Genomic DNA, 15,923 nt, shown 5'->3' on the forward strand with positions numbered 1-15,923 from the left:
AGAAGGTATTGAATAGACGGAGTTTCGCAACTTTTTTTTTGATTGTTTAAAAATTTTTTTTTTCAATAATTGAAATATACATACATAATTGTAGAAATTAAAAAATACATTGTACGAAATAAAACACTGCATGCAAATGACCTTGATAACAAGATCATGTCCGCATTACAGGAAACCCGTTTTCCTCCTATCTTTCTCCACTGCCATTATAACGTGGACCTTACTATAGATGGAAATTCGATGAGCACTACTATTTCAAAATTATTTATCAGTCCGGGAATCGAACCCGGTACATCCTAATTGCCAGTCAGGAATGCTTCCCTTACACCAAACTGACAATCTCTGGATTAGTAGCGCTCATCGAATTTCCATCCAAGTGTTTACCATGTTGTCAATATTTGCAGTAGCAGAAGTCTTCGGGGTGATTCTGAAGTTCTGAGGCCCGGTTGCACAAAAGCCGGTTAAATTTTAACCGTGATTAATTCCACGAGAACCAATCAGAGAAGGCGTTTTTGAAGAGACGGCTTCTCTGATTGGTTCTCGTAAAGTTAGTTAATCACGGTAAAAATCTAACCGGCTGTTGTGCAACCGGCACTAAAGTCACCACCTGATTATCATTGTTATGCCATCCTTGTCTGTCATAAGTCAAAGCAGATAGCTCTATCCTTTTCTAACTCCGCGCTGTTGCGAAATCGTTTGTAGACTAAAACTTTGTTAATAACATGATCATCATAAATAACAATTCGATTGTATTGTGAGAGATGTTGTATTCCGTTGAATTTGTAAATACAACTTCATTTGTTGTAATTTTATATAAATTAAACTGTAATTTAAATTCAATTGATTTTGACCAAATAAAGTGGTACTGACAACATCAACGTCGTACTCTTTCAACATAAATAACAAGAAATAATCTAATATCTGATTTAAAATTTCAGAAACCATGACGAAAGCTGACATAGCTCTACAAGAGTCCAAATTCGAAATTTTGACCTCGGAACTTTCCTACCTGAACTCGCTGAATATTCTAGTCACAGTTTTCATCAAATCAAAAGAACTGAGCAGTATTCTATCACAAAGTGACGAGGAATGTTTATTCAAGCATATCGTTAGGGGTGAGTAACAAAAACTTAATACAGTAATGAAAAGTAAAGAATTAGAACAATTAAAAAATCCTCAGCAACTATAGAGAGGTTCACGTTGTAATGGCATTATGGAGACAGCATTGCCATTTCTCTGCCTTGCCCCTGAGGGCAAGAGGATAGCTGATACCTGTATATCTGATGTAATACTAGTAGTTCTGTGAACAGTAGACCTCATCCACAAGTACCTGATTGAAACTATAGACCTTATGGAAATACAGCAATAGACTGGCTTCTCCACATATCTGTGTAATCACTTGTCAGCTCATTTATGATGAATAATTCTATAGTCTGATTTTTACTCTAATATTGGCGTATGAAGGAGGCTCCTTTTTCCTTTTATATTATCCTTGAAATGCAAAATTTTAAAAAACCTTGTATATACGTCGACGCGCAATTAAAAAAGGAACATACCTGTCAAATTTCATGAAAATCTATTACCGCGTTTCGCCGTGAATGCGCAACATATAAACATTCAAACATTTAAAAATTATTAAGAGAAATGCCAAACCGTCGACTTGGATCTTAGACCTCTCTTCGCATTCCTGTTCAAAATAATCAATTAAATTTATTTGTTGGGAAAGTATATTTTTCAATGATTGGATATTAAATTATCATATTCAGTATATTGATTCTATTCATTTTTGTTAGGAAACGATCTGGCAACGTTGAGGAGCTAGAAAAGGGTAATGATATCTGTTCTGTCGAATAATGGACAGGATATCAACACCAATGTTGAACAAATACTGCAATAATTATAACATGGTCCTCACTAAACGCTCTGAATAAATTGAGTTGAGAGATGAACAACATTGAAAATAGAAAGTAAAAGAAGTGTAGCAATAATCTGATTGGAACAGGACTTGGTCAAATTATCCGCGTTGGAAAATGGTACTCAAGGCTATGCAAAGGCTAAAAATAAGCTTATTTCTACTGGTGATATTTCTCAAAGATTTTCGATTTGTATACTATCAAGCTATCAAAATGAAATAGTTTTCTCAGGAAAACATTTTTTTTCTGATCATTACTTTTTGAGATATGAGCGCCTAAAGTTTAAATTTTTGGGACCGAACATTTCAAATTCGGTAAGAGATAAATCCATGAGATTCAGAGGATAGATTTTCTTCATGGTATTGTTGATCTAGTAAAATTTTCTGAAAATATCAATTTTTAAGATAGTTATCCAATTTACTAAAAATAAATTTTAGTTGAGTTATTTTTGGTAAATTGAATAACTTTTTCAAAAATTGATATTTTCAGAAAATGTTTGTTTTACTAGCTCAACAATACCATGATGAATTCATCCTCTAAATCTCATGGATTTATATCTAACCGAATTTAAAATGTTCTGTCCCAAAAATTTAAACTTAAGGCGCTCATATCTCAAAAAGGAATGATCGGAAAAAAATGTTTTCCTGAGAAAACTTTTTCATTTTGATAGCTTGATGATATACAAATCGAAAAGCTTGGAAAAATATAACGAGTGGAAAGTTTATTTTCAGCCTTTCCACAGCCTTATTTGTGACCTTTCATGCAAGCTTAATATATAGTGACGAGGTCCACGTTATAATATCAGTATCTGATTAACATTAATGTTGCTATATGCTTGTCTGTCATTTTACAAAGCAGATAACGCTATCCTTTTCTTGCTCCGCAACGTTGCCAGATAGTTTTAACAAAGTAGAAATATAATTGATTAACATAAAATCAATAACAAAGATCTATTATTAAATAGCAGACCTAAATATTAAAATATATTTTCTTGACGTATGGAATATAACTGATTGTTTCAAACAAGAATGAACATTTGATATTGCATGAGATAATACCGGTCTCAGTTATCCTCTATAGAAGGAAGTGGCAAGGCGGAGAATCGGCAACGCTGTTGTCCTGTCTTTTCCCACTACTATTTTAACGTGGACCTCTCTATAGTCATCAGCAGGAGCTCGCTGAATCAATTCACTAGTTAAATAGATAGTAGTTAATTTAGAACTAGTTGAATTAATGTTCAGTTGAATTATTGATAATTTTATTGATGAACTAGCAAGTAGCCCGTGCTACGAAAGGGTCTAATAGAGAACTTGACAAACTGAAAACTGGAGCTACTGAAATCTTGAGAAATTTGAAATACACCTTTAAATTTTAAATAAGCTCTTTTTCTTTCTATTGACATGTTTTCTGTACCTAGTTGTTCGAACTCACTGCCGGCGCACAAGTTTTCTTTGCCGGTAGTACCATTTTGTAAGTTAGAATATTTATTTTATCAATTTGTACTATTTTATGGCAAATAAATGAATTCGAATTTGAAAAATTTGAAAACATTCTCGGTGAATTAAGAATATCAGTTGAGTAGTTGAGACGTGATGATGCGTCATTCGTGAGTTTCCTATCCCGTACGTGTGTAAACCGATTCTATCCTCTATTATTATAGATAAATTAGAATGCATTGTAGTTTTTGAGTATTTACTTGAATATTTGGCTGCATGTCGTGTGAAATACATAGAAAAAAGTGTGTTAATGAATTTATATTTGATTTCAGTGAAAAAAGCGTCAGAAATGTTCCTATATGATCTGGCGGGTCAATGGGAAGACGATATCTTTCTGAGTGGCATTTATCGCGAAATTCAGAAACATAGTCGGACTACTTTGAAAGTATACATTGACTATTGCTCGAACCAAGTCAACCTACATCGTACGCTGCAGAGGTTATTGTGAGTGTAAATTTGATCATCTAAATTTATCAATATCTCATTTTTAGTTTTCCAATAGAATTATTCATAATCAATCAGTAGACAAGTGGATTATTCATTGCATGCATTACACAGATAAATAAATAAATTAATGTTTATTTCCCAAAAAAAAAACTAAAACTACAACATCAATTACACAAAATATTAGATAAATTACAATTACATACAATAGTTAGTTACAAAAAATCTTATAATGTGTCCTCTACTTGTTTAGTTTTTTCTGTGTGGAAATTGACCTACTCCACTATGGCCTACAATGTTCTAGAGTATGGCGTACCATATTCTGGATGCCTGGAGAAGCCAGGGAACAGGTGACACCAGATACTTGTGGATGAGAAAACTGCGTGAGGTCTACTGTTCACAGAACTACTAGTTATTTCTTTGGCCAATATTTTTGCAATATCAGAAGTGTATAAAGCTTTAAATGGATAATTCATTTAAAGCTTCATAAATATAACTAAGAACTCCTGCTACTGCAAATATTGAACTAACTAGTAGTTCTGTGAACACTAGACCCCACGCAGTTTTCTCATCCACGCAAGTATCTGGTGTCACCTGTTCACCGGCTTCTCCAGGCATCTGTGTAATGCATGCAATGAATAATTCACTTGTCAGCTGATTGATTATGAATCAATCTGATTAATCCTATCTTCAGAGTAGATGATATAGTGATATCGGAGTATGGAGGAAATTCCTTTTTCTTTAATATTATCCTTGAAATGCAAAATTTCAAAAAACCTTGAATACATCGACGCGCAGTTAAAAAAGAATATTCTTGCCAAATCTCATAGAATTCTATCAACGCATTTGGCCGTAAATGCGTTACATACATAATCACAGACAGACGACAGAAAATCCGAGTTAACACATAGACCTCGATATTTTATGAATGAAGCTGTCCAAAAATTACGCCCAGACCGAGAATCGAACCCGGTACCTCTCCGGTCTGAGCGCAATTGGTCAGTTTCATTCATAAAATTTCCTTCTGCTATTTAGTTTTTTGGTTAATATATGCAGTAGCAGAAGTTCTTTGTTCTATTCATATAGCTTTAATTGGATATTTGAAATAATTTTCATACAATAATCATTATCAATCGAAAATCCTAATCAAAGGCTGTAAATCACTCTGAAGACTTCTGCTACTGCAAAATATTGACAACAGGGTTAACAGCTAGATGGAAATTCGATTAGAGTTACTATCCAAAAATTATTTTCATCTGTAATATTATTATACAGTAACTAGTGACCCTCTGGGTTGGAAAACTCGCTCAAGAACTGTAGTACTGTAATCTTTAAACCCGCAACTTCTAATTATAAAGAGTTGATGATAATTATAAAAAGAGCTAAATATTTCTCCTACAAAATTAATTTGACAGTAGTTTTCATTGCATGGGTATCCTTATTTGGGATGAAAAATAACTCTTCAAATATTACTCTGTCGCTTCTACATCATGATGTATCCCTCATAGGATGATTGACCCTCATATGTATCCAAATTCATTTTTTTAATGAAAAGGTGGTAACGTGATACAAGATTTCGATATAGAGTTCTAGGTGAATAGCGAAAACCGCATATTGATAACTCAACCCGTATCAGTTTTTTACTTTCCTTGCCCTATTACCATAGGTAAGAAAAGTATTGCTTTCCGAAAAAAATTAAGGTACCCAAGTTTCTAAATTTCTATACGTTTCAAGGTCCCCTGAGTCCAGAAAGTGTTTTTTTGGGTATTGGTCTGTGTGTGTGTGTGTGTGTGTGGTGTGTGTGTGTGTGTGTGTGTGTGTTGTGTGTGTGTGTTGTGTGTGTGTGTGTGTGTGTGTGTGTGTGGTGTGTGTGTGTGTGTGTGTGTTGTGTGTGTGTGTGTGTGTGTGGTGTGTGTGTGTGTGTGTGTGTGTGTGTGTGTGTGTGGTGTGTGTGTGTGTGTGTGTGTGTGTGTGTGTGTGTGTGTGTGTGTGTGTGTGTTCCGACACGAACAATCTCGATCAGATGCAGTTCAAGATGGCGGCTGAAATGGCGAAAATGTGGTTAAAAACAGGGTTTTTCACGATTTTCTCGAAAACGGCTCCAACGATTTTGATTAAATTTATACCTAAAATAGTCATTGATAAAGCTCTATCAACTGCCACAAGTTCCATATCTGTAAAAATCTCAGGAGCTCCGCCCATCTATGCAAAGTTTGGTTCTAGATTCCCAATTATCAGGCTTCATATGCAATTTAAACAAAAAATTTTCAGTGGAAATGATTGAGCATGAAAATCTCTACAATTAATGCTAAGTAACATTTTCACCTAAAATTGAAAATAAGCTCGAAATTCCATAAAATGTGATTATTTCAATTGCAAAGTGTTGGCAACAGTTGATTCTATGAAATCATTCACTATGAAGAGATAGCAGACATCGTTTGTCTCCAGCGTTATTGTCCTGACACCAGCTGGCTCAGATCTTTGAATTAGTAGACTTTAGATGCGCGTGAACGTCGTGAACACTAGCGTCAGGCAATCAATTTTCGTAACGGCAAGGAAAGTTGTGTGAGTGCGCCACACCAGACTTTTATGTAAAAGTTGTAAATTATGTTGTATATTAACCAGCAGGAATCATGAGTCAGCTCATGTGATAGCTCCCAGATAGCCTCAGCTGATATCATGAATGAATGAATGAATGGAAAAGCTGTGTAGTAATTGCATGCAATGAATTCTTCAGCTGAACTTACTGATAAATCGCAACAATTTTTTTTCTTATGCACTAGGCCTATATCAGTGTTATTTTTATATCCTGAAAAAGGACGAAGGAGTGAATCAATTTTGTTGTCCAACGAACTTGACCTGTAAAAAGGTTTGAAGAATACGTGTTCAAAATTTGAAGCTGATTGATCAATTCTGTCTGAAGTTATTGTAGAACATACAAACAGACGGACACCGACTTTGGCCTTCAGTAAGTCAAAAGTGAGAACTCGCTGACGCACGTTCAGAAAATAAATAAATAAATAAATTGACTAACCTGACTGGCTCAATTATAATTGATTGTTGATTGAATTAACCGATGTTTTGTTTCATTTCTGCAGACTAGAAGACGAGAAATTCGTGGAGATGACCAGTGAGTTACAGCAGAGCAGCGAGTGTTTTGGCAACTCGTTGAATTCGTTCCTGATGTTGCCAATGCAAAGGGTAACAAGGCTGCCTCTCCTGTTGGAGACGATTGCAAGGAGACTGCCTGATGACTCCGACGAGAAGAAAGAGTGCTTAATCACACTTGACTCATTGCATGAGGTAGGCTACAATGCTTCTTCTTCATACAGTAGTGAGGTCCACTATATAATTATTGCAGCATTTGACTAGTAGTTCTGTGAACAGTAGACTCACGCAGTATTCTCATCCACAAGTACCTGATTAAAACTATAGACCTTATGGAAATACAGCAATAGACCGGCTTCTCCACACATCTGTGTAATCACTTGTCAGCTGATTTGTGATGAATAATTCTTTAGTCTGATTTTTACTCTAATATTGGCGTATGAAGGAGGCTCCTTTTTCCTTTTATATTATCCTTGAAATTCAAAATTTCCAAAAATCTTGTATATACGTTGACGCACAATTTAAAAAGGAACAAATTTCATGAGAATATATTACTGCGTTTCGCCGTAAATGCGCAAAATATAAACATTTAAACATTAATAGAAATGCCAAACCGTCGACTTGAATCTTAGACCTCACTTCGCTCGGTCAATTAACATTGATCTTGCCATTCGTAGGTTGCTCATCATAACATAGATAGTTTTAAGGTAATTTTTGGATTCAAATGGATTTAAAATCCATCTTTAATACGATTCCACATGAACAATAAATTATATTTCTTATGGAATTCAATCTGTTGGAGTAAACAAACACAAAACCACTCAAACATAAAAATTAAAGATCAAAGAAGGCCTACTCTCTTTTTTCAACTATAGTTTATTTCTGAGATCGAATGTTTCAACTCTCAAGGCCATTCTAGAGTGTGTGAGTAGAACAAAATAGTCAATAGTCAAAATTCTTTATTACATATTCTTCAAGAATGGCAATTGTTGTCAAGAATAAAAAAAAATATATATATATATATAATTATATATATTTGAATTGTTTGTATTCACAATCATATTTTTTCACTGCCAGTCAGTGTCTCCTGTTTCAAGAAATTCACATAGCTCGTACATGGGCCTTTTCCTTTGAGAAACTCACCAAGTCTTTTTTTCAATGTCACACAATCCAGTCTCTTTATCTTCTTTGGTAGGTGATTCCACAGTTTCTGCCTACGTATGAAGGGGATATCATAATAATGATACATGCTATTTATGCACAAATAAAATTAATCCTTTCATGAAATTTATTTCACTCACTCATTTGAAAGTGGCATCGTGAGACGAAACGGTACTTTGATTTTTAGTTTTGATGTAAATACGAGTTAGCCTTCACCCGCAAGAAAGTGAATAACAAAACCACTGCGTCAAACATATTTATTATTGTATAGATGATGATAATAATAAATGATTCGATGAATATTCAACATTCTCATCTTAATAATCTTTTCTTCTATTTTCAGCTTGTACATGAATGTAACGAGGCAGTTAGAGATGCTGAGAATGAAAGCTGCATAGAGGATAGATACGGACACAAGAAGAAACTATCTTTAAATTCTTTGGTGAGTCATTTTTAATTATATTAATATTCTTAACACTATTATTATCTCTATAGTGAGGTCCACGTTATATAATGGATATATAATAATAATCTATCTAATAAATAAAACAAAATAAATCTTATAGCACCGTTTATTTTTAAAAAACTTTAAAATAGTTCAACTATTTTAAATGAACAATTGATATTATTATTAAAATACTTATTGACATAGTTGAACTATTTTAAAGTTTTTTTTTCAAATAAACGGTGCTATAAGATTTATTTTGTTTTCTTAATTTAAAAGTAGCCCATGTCAATAAGTGTTTTAATAATAATCTAATATCAATTGTTCATTCTTGTTAATAACGATCAATCTAGTATCAAATATATTTCAATCGTCAAGGAAATAATTATATCTTAATAAATTTCCATATTTGGATGAAATATCCTGGTAGTCCATTCTATGGAACTGGATATCAAAAAATATACGCTTCAGTCACACACACCGGAGGTTCAAGTGTATTGTATAGCAACCAATTATCCATAATATAATAAAAAATAAAGGAGAGAATTGGCTTATACTCGTACGGGATGGGAAATTCACAAATAGAGCACCATCATGTCTCAACTACTGGACTGATTTACTTGGAATTTTGCATATAGATTCTTTATTTACCGAGTATGGTGGTCATAGGCCTCTTTTAAATTCTTCAAGTTTTCAGTGTGTCAAACTTTTAATATTGGACCTCGTGGAGCACGGCGGATTAGCTACAGTACCTAACTATATTACTGTAATATAGTTACTGTAGGATTACCTGCTAGTTATTCATAAATTACTTATTATCAAATATTCTGTTAATCTTCTAATAATTGTTCTTCTCATTCTTTCAGGAACCTCTCACACCAAAAGCAAGTCACAGGAAGTGGTCCCTATTCAATATAAGAGAGATAAAACTAAATGGTTGAAATCAATAGATTCACGAAAAAATGCATTTTTCATTTTTTGAAAATAAAAGCTTTTGAAGCAGTATTCTTGCCTCTAGTTTATAGTCGCAATTAAAAGACTGTCTAACAATAAATATGTTGAGGAGGATTTGAACTTTGAAAAATCTATGAAAAAGTATATTCATATTTTCTGCTTTCAGTCTTGACTGAAAAAGACTATTAAGCTGACAATCAGAGATAAAAGATGAATCTTCTGCAATTTTATTATCATAATTTTATATATAAAATTATGTAAAACGATGTATAGAAGTTCAAATTACTGACAAATTAGAAAAAAAATGATGTGGAAATCATTTATGATTGATATGGCATTAAAAAAATGAAGTTTTATGTAAGACAATTCAATAATAAAATACTACCTAACATAGGAGTCCAAATAATTATTATTTATTATTGTGATTATCTATTTAAATAATTGATGAAATTTTGTAAATAAAATTATACAATAATAATTGATGAAGCATTAAGTTTTGAATATTCATTTAACCCAATCCGCCAAAATGTTAATTTTTTATCAAATCTATTTATTCATTTTATTGTAGTCCATTACTGTAAGGCTTAACTCACACTTACACGACTCAGGTCGAGAAGAGACTGCGATTCTAGTCTCTTCTCGAAGCAGCATGTGTTTTCAAATGGTGACACTCACACCAGTCGACTCCGCGACCTTGCGACTGGGAGACTGAGTCGAGCGTCGACTCGACATTTTGGTTGAGCCTCGACACAGAGAAGATAGAATATAGATATCCCTTCTATGTTGTGGCCTCGACTTGAGTTGCATTTTCAATGAAAGTGAGGTTATGTTTTATCATTTTAGATAAGACAATGATAAGGATTAGATGAGACAATATATTTATAATAATTATTATAAAATTTGTTACATGCTAGGTAGTGACGAATTAGATCTTATACTCTCAATAAAGTAAAATTAGAAAATGGAGTAGCATGGAACTGAAGTAGTGACAATGAGCAAAAAAGTCGTAAGGTCGAGAGACTGGATTATCCTTGACTGGAGTCATACGATTTGTGTCGAGGTAGTGTCAGTTGAGCCTAAGAGTTTTGAAAAGCACAACAAAAGGTTATCTATTGGATGAAATACATTATTAGATACTAGATGACTCACAAATTTTGTAAACCTTGAACTACAATACATTGAATGTACTGAATTGTCAAGTCTTACTATATTAAGATTAAAGATTCAACTCATACTGTCAGAATTAATTGAACTGGAGTTATTATTTATTGAGAATATGCTGACAAAATAAAGTTCATCTCTCTATATTATGTCATTTCTATTAAGGAATACCAAGCACCTTTCATGAGGCAACAAAATGAAGTGCAACCTTGGGATGCCCCTATAGTGGGGTCCATGTTATAATGGCAGTGGAGAAAGATAGGAGAAAAACGCTACCGATCCTTTGTCTTGTCAAAGCCTTCTATAGACGGTAGCTGATACAGATCTATTGATGTAATATTGAAGGTTTATTCTCGCTTAAAATAATCAATTATATACTATCAAGAAAGAAATTACATTTTTCAATAGTTTCATAATGAATTTTCTTAATAATCAATATGAAATATTTTGTTAATTAATAATCAATTCTACATTGTCAAAAGACGATCTGTCAACAGAGCAAAGCAAGAAATAGATAATGGTATCCGCTTTGTTTAATGATAGACAAGTATAGCAATGCAATATCTAATCACACTTCGCCATTATAACGTGGACCTCACTATAGGGAGATCGGATTCCGTATACTTTCAAGTACATTAATATCTTGTCAACATCAACGACGTAAAACTCATCAACCACTCTTTGGAGAATTTGTACGGCGTAGACTAAACCGCAGTTTTATATCTCCAAGCTTCGACGAGCTCTCTACTCTATTTACTACATCGGTGCACATTCATTTATTATTCGTTTACAAAATGGCTACCACTTGTCATAGTTCTTATTCTTTGTTATAATTTCCAAAGTTGTTTACCTTGTTGAAATTTTCTCAAAAATAAATCTTTTGTCGCCTATTATTGAGTGTGTTTGATTATAGATACTGGCCAGAAATTTCTACAATAACAGTGGCTTATTCGTCATTTTATATTGTTTTGAAATACGATTTTGACAGCTGATAGAACTTCACAACAATCAATTCTTTGAATTTGAAGTGAACTGTAAGTATGTTTCTAACAATATTAGATTGTAAACTAACGTATCACATTATAAATATATTATTAGTATTCTTCAAATAAATTCTATTTTAGTTCTTATATTTGAATAAAATATAACCTTTTGAATTTCAAAAGTTTGAAAAATAACATCTTCAAATCTAAAGAAGAAGAAGAAGTAGGCCTATTCTGTGATTCTCCATTTAGCATAATATTTTACAAATCAGATTGTTGGATGTGATCATTATCTCTATAGTGATATTTACTTTGAACTAACTGCATTTCCTACAGGCTAACTTGAATAACTTCAATGCCGACAATTTAACAAATACTTAGGCTATAGTGTAAATTAAATACTTGATGTGTTAACACTAACTTATGGCTTAATTTGACTCTATAGTCTAGTAAAATAGGCTAAAATAAGGCCACTCCCAAATCGATATTTTATTGGATAGGTTAGATAGGCTATGTAAACAATTCTAGTCTACTAAAATTAAGTCGGATGATTCCTATGTTCAGGTGAGTCACGGTCTCACGAGTTGTTCCCTGAACCGATCTACCCCTTTCCACATCATCATGACGATACCGCAGAATACATATTCTAATTCTCCAAGCTATTATTATTATTATATTTATTCATTGTGTATTATGTGACATACTATGCATAGCATTAACATTATTCATAGTCAACCAGCTGAGTTGTAGCCAGCTATTTGAGTATAGATCAACCAGCCCGCAATTAGGAATCAGACATGCAGTCAGACATGTGCGAAGTTGGCTTTCTTCTAACTTAGGGGAAAACTAGGAATCAACTTTTTTTGGTACATCTGTACCAAATCATATAACTGAACGAGCGTCAGCGAGTACTTAGTAAAGTAAAAGTAAAAGTACTTTTACTTTTGAATTACTGAAGGCTAACGTCGTTGTCCGTCTGTTTGTAGGCTATGTTCTAGGCCTAAAATAACTTTAGAAAGAATTGATCAATAAGCTTCAAATTTTGAACACGTATTCTTCGAACCTTTTTACAGGTCAAGTTCGTTGGACAACAAAATTGACTCACTCCTTCGTCCTGTCTCAGGATATAATACCGTAACATTAAAAGTTCAAAAGAAAAAATTGTTTGATTTATCATTTATAGTCTGTGTAAAATAAGTTGAGACTTGCCCCTCCATCCGAAGAAATTACAAGGTTGCCAATTCGTGTGAAATTGCAACTTTCTCAAATCCCCAATTCAACGTCAGAATTGGATGTAGAATATCAGCCCCGATATCTTAGTAGAGCTAAAAAAATTCAGGGTTCAAGGATTAAAAAGAAATTAAACTTGTATGATAAAATTGGAAACATCGCGAAGATTCCGTATTCTTTTTAATATCACTTCTCTCATCGTAATGTCAATCATTGGGCGACGTAATGCGTGAAACTTTTATATCAAATTAACTGGGAGAATGTTTCCTTTCTATTGGTGTCTGGATCATTTTTATTCGACCTATAGTTATTTTTTAATTATTGATTACAGTATGTTCTTTAATGTCGAGAGATTCTGAGCAGAAAACATGAAATTTCCGACATGCTGTAAACTTTTTTGTTTCGAAAGATAAGTGGGTGATGAAAGCGAGAAAGTTTCTCAGAAATAATTGAAATTATTCTTTTCAATTGCCAAGAGTAGTCGGAAGGTCGTATTTTGGTCACCAAGAAATTTTAAAGTTAGGAGAGCGGCTCCATGGTACGCATTGTGTACCAAATTGATGAAATCACAAGGTTGCAAATTCGTGTAAAATTGCAACTTTCTCAAGTTTCCATTCAACGTCAGAATTGGGCCAAGTCTCAACTTATTGTACACAAACTATAGCCTAGTCAGCTGAAGAATTCATTGCATGCAATTACAACAGTTTTTTCATTGGTGTTATTAGTTGAGGCTATTTGGAAGCTATCACAAAGACAGACTTTCATGCACTGACCAAAGACCTTGAAGAGATATAGACCCACAATGCTTATGCCTTCCCAATGATAGCTCTTACTTGAAATTGAAGGCCGTCATTGGGGTATTTTAGCACGAGATATTATATATTATTTATTTGTAATACTATAGATCACAAATGCATTGGTGGCATTGGTATGTAATAATCTTATGGGTTGCCCCCTCAATGGCGGATTTCAATTCCAAGTACGACACTAGCGCTGCATGTGAGTCTATGCATCTTTAAGGTCTTTGGCACTGACACATGATTTCAGCTGATTAATATACAACATCATTTACAAGTTTTACATCAACAAATCTGATACGGGTTCAGAGATATCAATGTGCATTTTCTCTTAGATCTCTGTATCAAAATCATGGATCACATGACAACCTTCTCATTCAATAAAATGGATTTGGATTTATATGAGTGACAAAGATATTGAAGCGATTGAGTAATTTTTCATTACAAATAGGATCCCCAATGAAACCTACTGTCAAATCATTCTTGTAAAAGGAATATTTAGATGTTTCCATAATTTTCATCAACTCTGTATAATTAAAAGTTGCGGGTTTCAAAGATTACAATACAACAGTTTTATTGAGCGAGTTTTCTAACCCAGGGGGTCACTAGTTAGAGACCTATTTTAAATTACTCAAGATTTCAGTACGTCAAGTTTTCAGTTTTTCAAGCTTCCAATTAGACGCTTGCGGAGCACGGGTTACCTGCTAGTAAATAAGTTAATTTTTGCTAATAAACCTAATTTTCCTCCACCTACTGTCTAAAGTACTTACTTTACTCCCTGAAACATGATACTAAAGTGTCACTTTTTCGCTCTCGGGAGGAAAAAACAGAAAAACTCCCTAGAAAGGAAAAGTGACTCCATTTAAATAACATGGGAAGCATCTCTATTTTAAAAACTTACATTGTAATAGGTTAGAAAGTCTAAGCTCAGATGAGAAAGCATAAAGAGGTGTCTGTCATTGAGTCAACTGAATTCAATACCACAACCAGAAATTTGATCAACTCATGAAATATAATATATGTTTGTATGATATTATATTCTTAATATTAGTAGACGATAAAAATTTATACAATTTTAAAAATATTTTATTCTATTCGAAATACCAGCCAACAAATATTTTTGATCTGCAATTCAAATCTGAACCGCGTGATGGAGTCAGCCATTTTTGGTAGCCACCCAGCTGATATAATTCTTACAACTTTGGCCGATAGATAGCGCAATCGGCAGTGCCAATCAGACGACCGGTTTTTAGGTTTTAGATTTTCGGTTATGTTGTCAGGAAACATTGTCACCAATGATACGTAAGTTATTAAAATGATTTTATTCACAGTTTCTATAAAAATATGTAGATGGAGGAAAAATGTTGTGTACATCACGAGTGAAAAATACTTTTTCTCCCTCAGGAAAATTGTTGCCCTCGGCTTCACCTCGGGCTTCAAACTTTTCCCACAGGGAGAAAAAGTCGTACTTTTCACTCTAGATATACAAATAACTATTATTGTTTCAGACTTGAAATTCTCCGCCCACAATGTAGCATCGGGTGTCACTACAGAGAGATTTTCATTGCAATCTCAATTGTGAGATTGCTCGATTCCGTTGTGACGTTTAGTCGACATCTGTGAGAATGGTTCAGATGAGCAGGTGCTACGGGTATGACCTGTGGCTGGGCAGTGTGCCGGAAACGGTGGAGCTCAGTTGTCTCATGCCAAATGGGGTCATCATCCCCTTGGAAGCCAACCGCAATGCCACACTCCACGAAATCAAAGAGGTTAGTAGCTCTGAAAATATTCTGTGCATACTTAAAGTCCGATTCCTAAGCGACAACTGTAGCCGCACCGCAAAATACACACAGAAATAACTTCCTATTTAAACAATGTATTTCACATGAACTGTATTTCACAGAATCGTGTATCGAAATCCGCCTCGAGGGGAATCAAATTTGCCGCTAATTTCAAATCAGACTCAGTCTCGGTCGCACAAAAGCCGGTTGAATTTTAATCGTGATTAATATCACAAGAACCAATCACAGAAGGCATTCTTGAGAAGACGGTTTCTCTGATTGGTTCTCGTGGAATTAATCACGATTGAAATTTATCCAGCTTTTGCGCAACCGGGCCTCAAAATACTATGAGATCACTTGAATTAAATCAATTTCAATTGATACATTATACTATACTAGTAGTTCTGTGAACAGTAGACGTCACGCAATATTCTCATCCACAAGTACCTA

The 15,923-nt window shown here is 33.8% G+C and overlaps 4 protein-coding genes across 11 annotated transcripts in view; 3 read left to right on the forward strand and 1 right to left on the reverse strand.

Annotated features, from left to right (window-relative positions):
• LOC111056039 overlaps positions 1-9,974 on the forward strand; it is a gene marked incomplete in the record, with an annotated part of 49,506 nt that extends 39,532 nt beyond the window's left edge. Inside the window, 5 exon segments of the mRNA XM_039440932.1 lie at positions 939-1,115; positions 3,682-3,853; positions 6,952-7,156; positions 8,466-8,564; positions 9,434-9,974. Coding sequence (XP_039296866.1) covers positions 939-1,115; positions 3,682-3,853; positions 6,952-7,156; positions 8,466-8,564; positions 9,434-9,508 — 728 coding nt within the window.
• Positions 1-15,923, reverse strand: part of LOC111054622 (gastrula zinc finger protein XlCGF57.1) — a 721,792-nt gene that overhangs the window by 272,389 nt on the left and 433,480 nt on the right. The window lies entirely within an intron of this gene.
• Positions 1-15,923, forward strand: part of LOC111060042 (gastrula zinc finger protein XlCGF57.1-like) — a 410,286-nt gene that overhangs the window by 107,317 nt on the left and 287,046 nt on the right. The window lies entirely within an intron of this gene.
• Positions 11,471-15,923, forward strand: part of LOC111054338 (phosphatidylinositol 4,5-bisphosphate 3-kinase catalytic subunit delta isoform) — a 49,926-nt gene continuing 45,473 nt past the window's right edge. The window contains 2 exon segments of the mRNA XM_039440931.1: positions 11,471-11,716; positions 15,201-15,461. Coding sequence (XP_039296865.1) covers positions 15,318-15,461 — 144 coding nt within the window. The 5' untranslated portion in view covers positions 11,471-11,716; positions 15,201-15,317.

The sequence above is a fragment of the Nilaparvata lugens genome, chromosome 14, assembly GCF_014356525.2.
Source record: "Nilaparvata lugens isolate BPH chromosome 14, ASM1435652v1, whole genome shotgun sequence".
NCBI classification, from domain to species: Eukaryota; Metazoa; Arthropoda; class Insecta; order Hemiptera; family Delphacidae; genus Nilaparvata; species Nilaparvata lugens.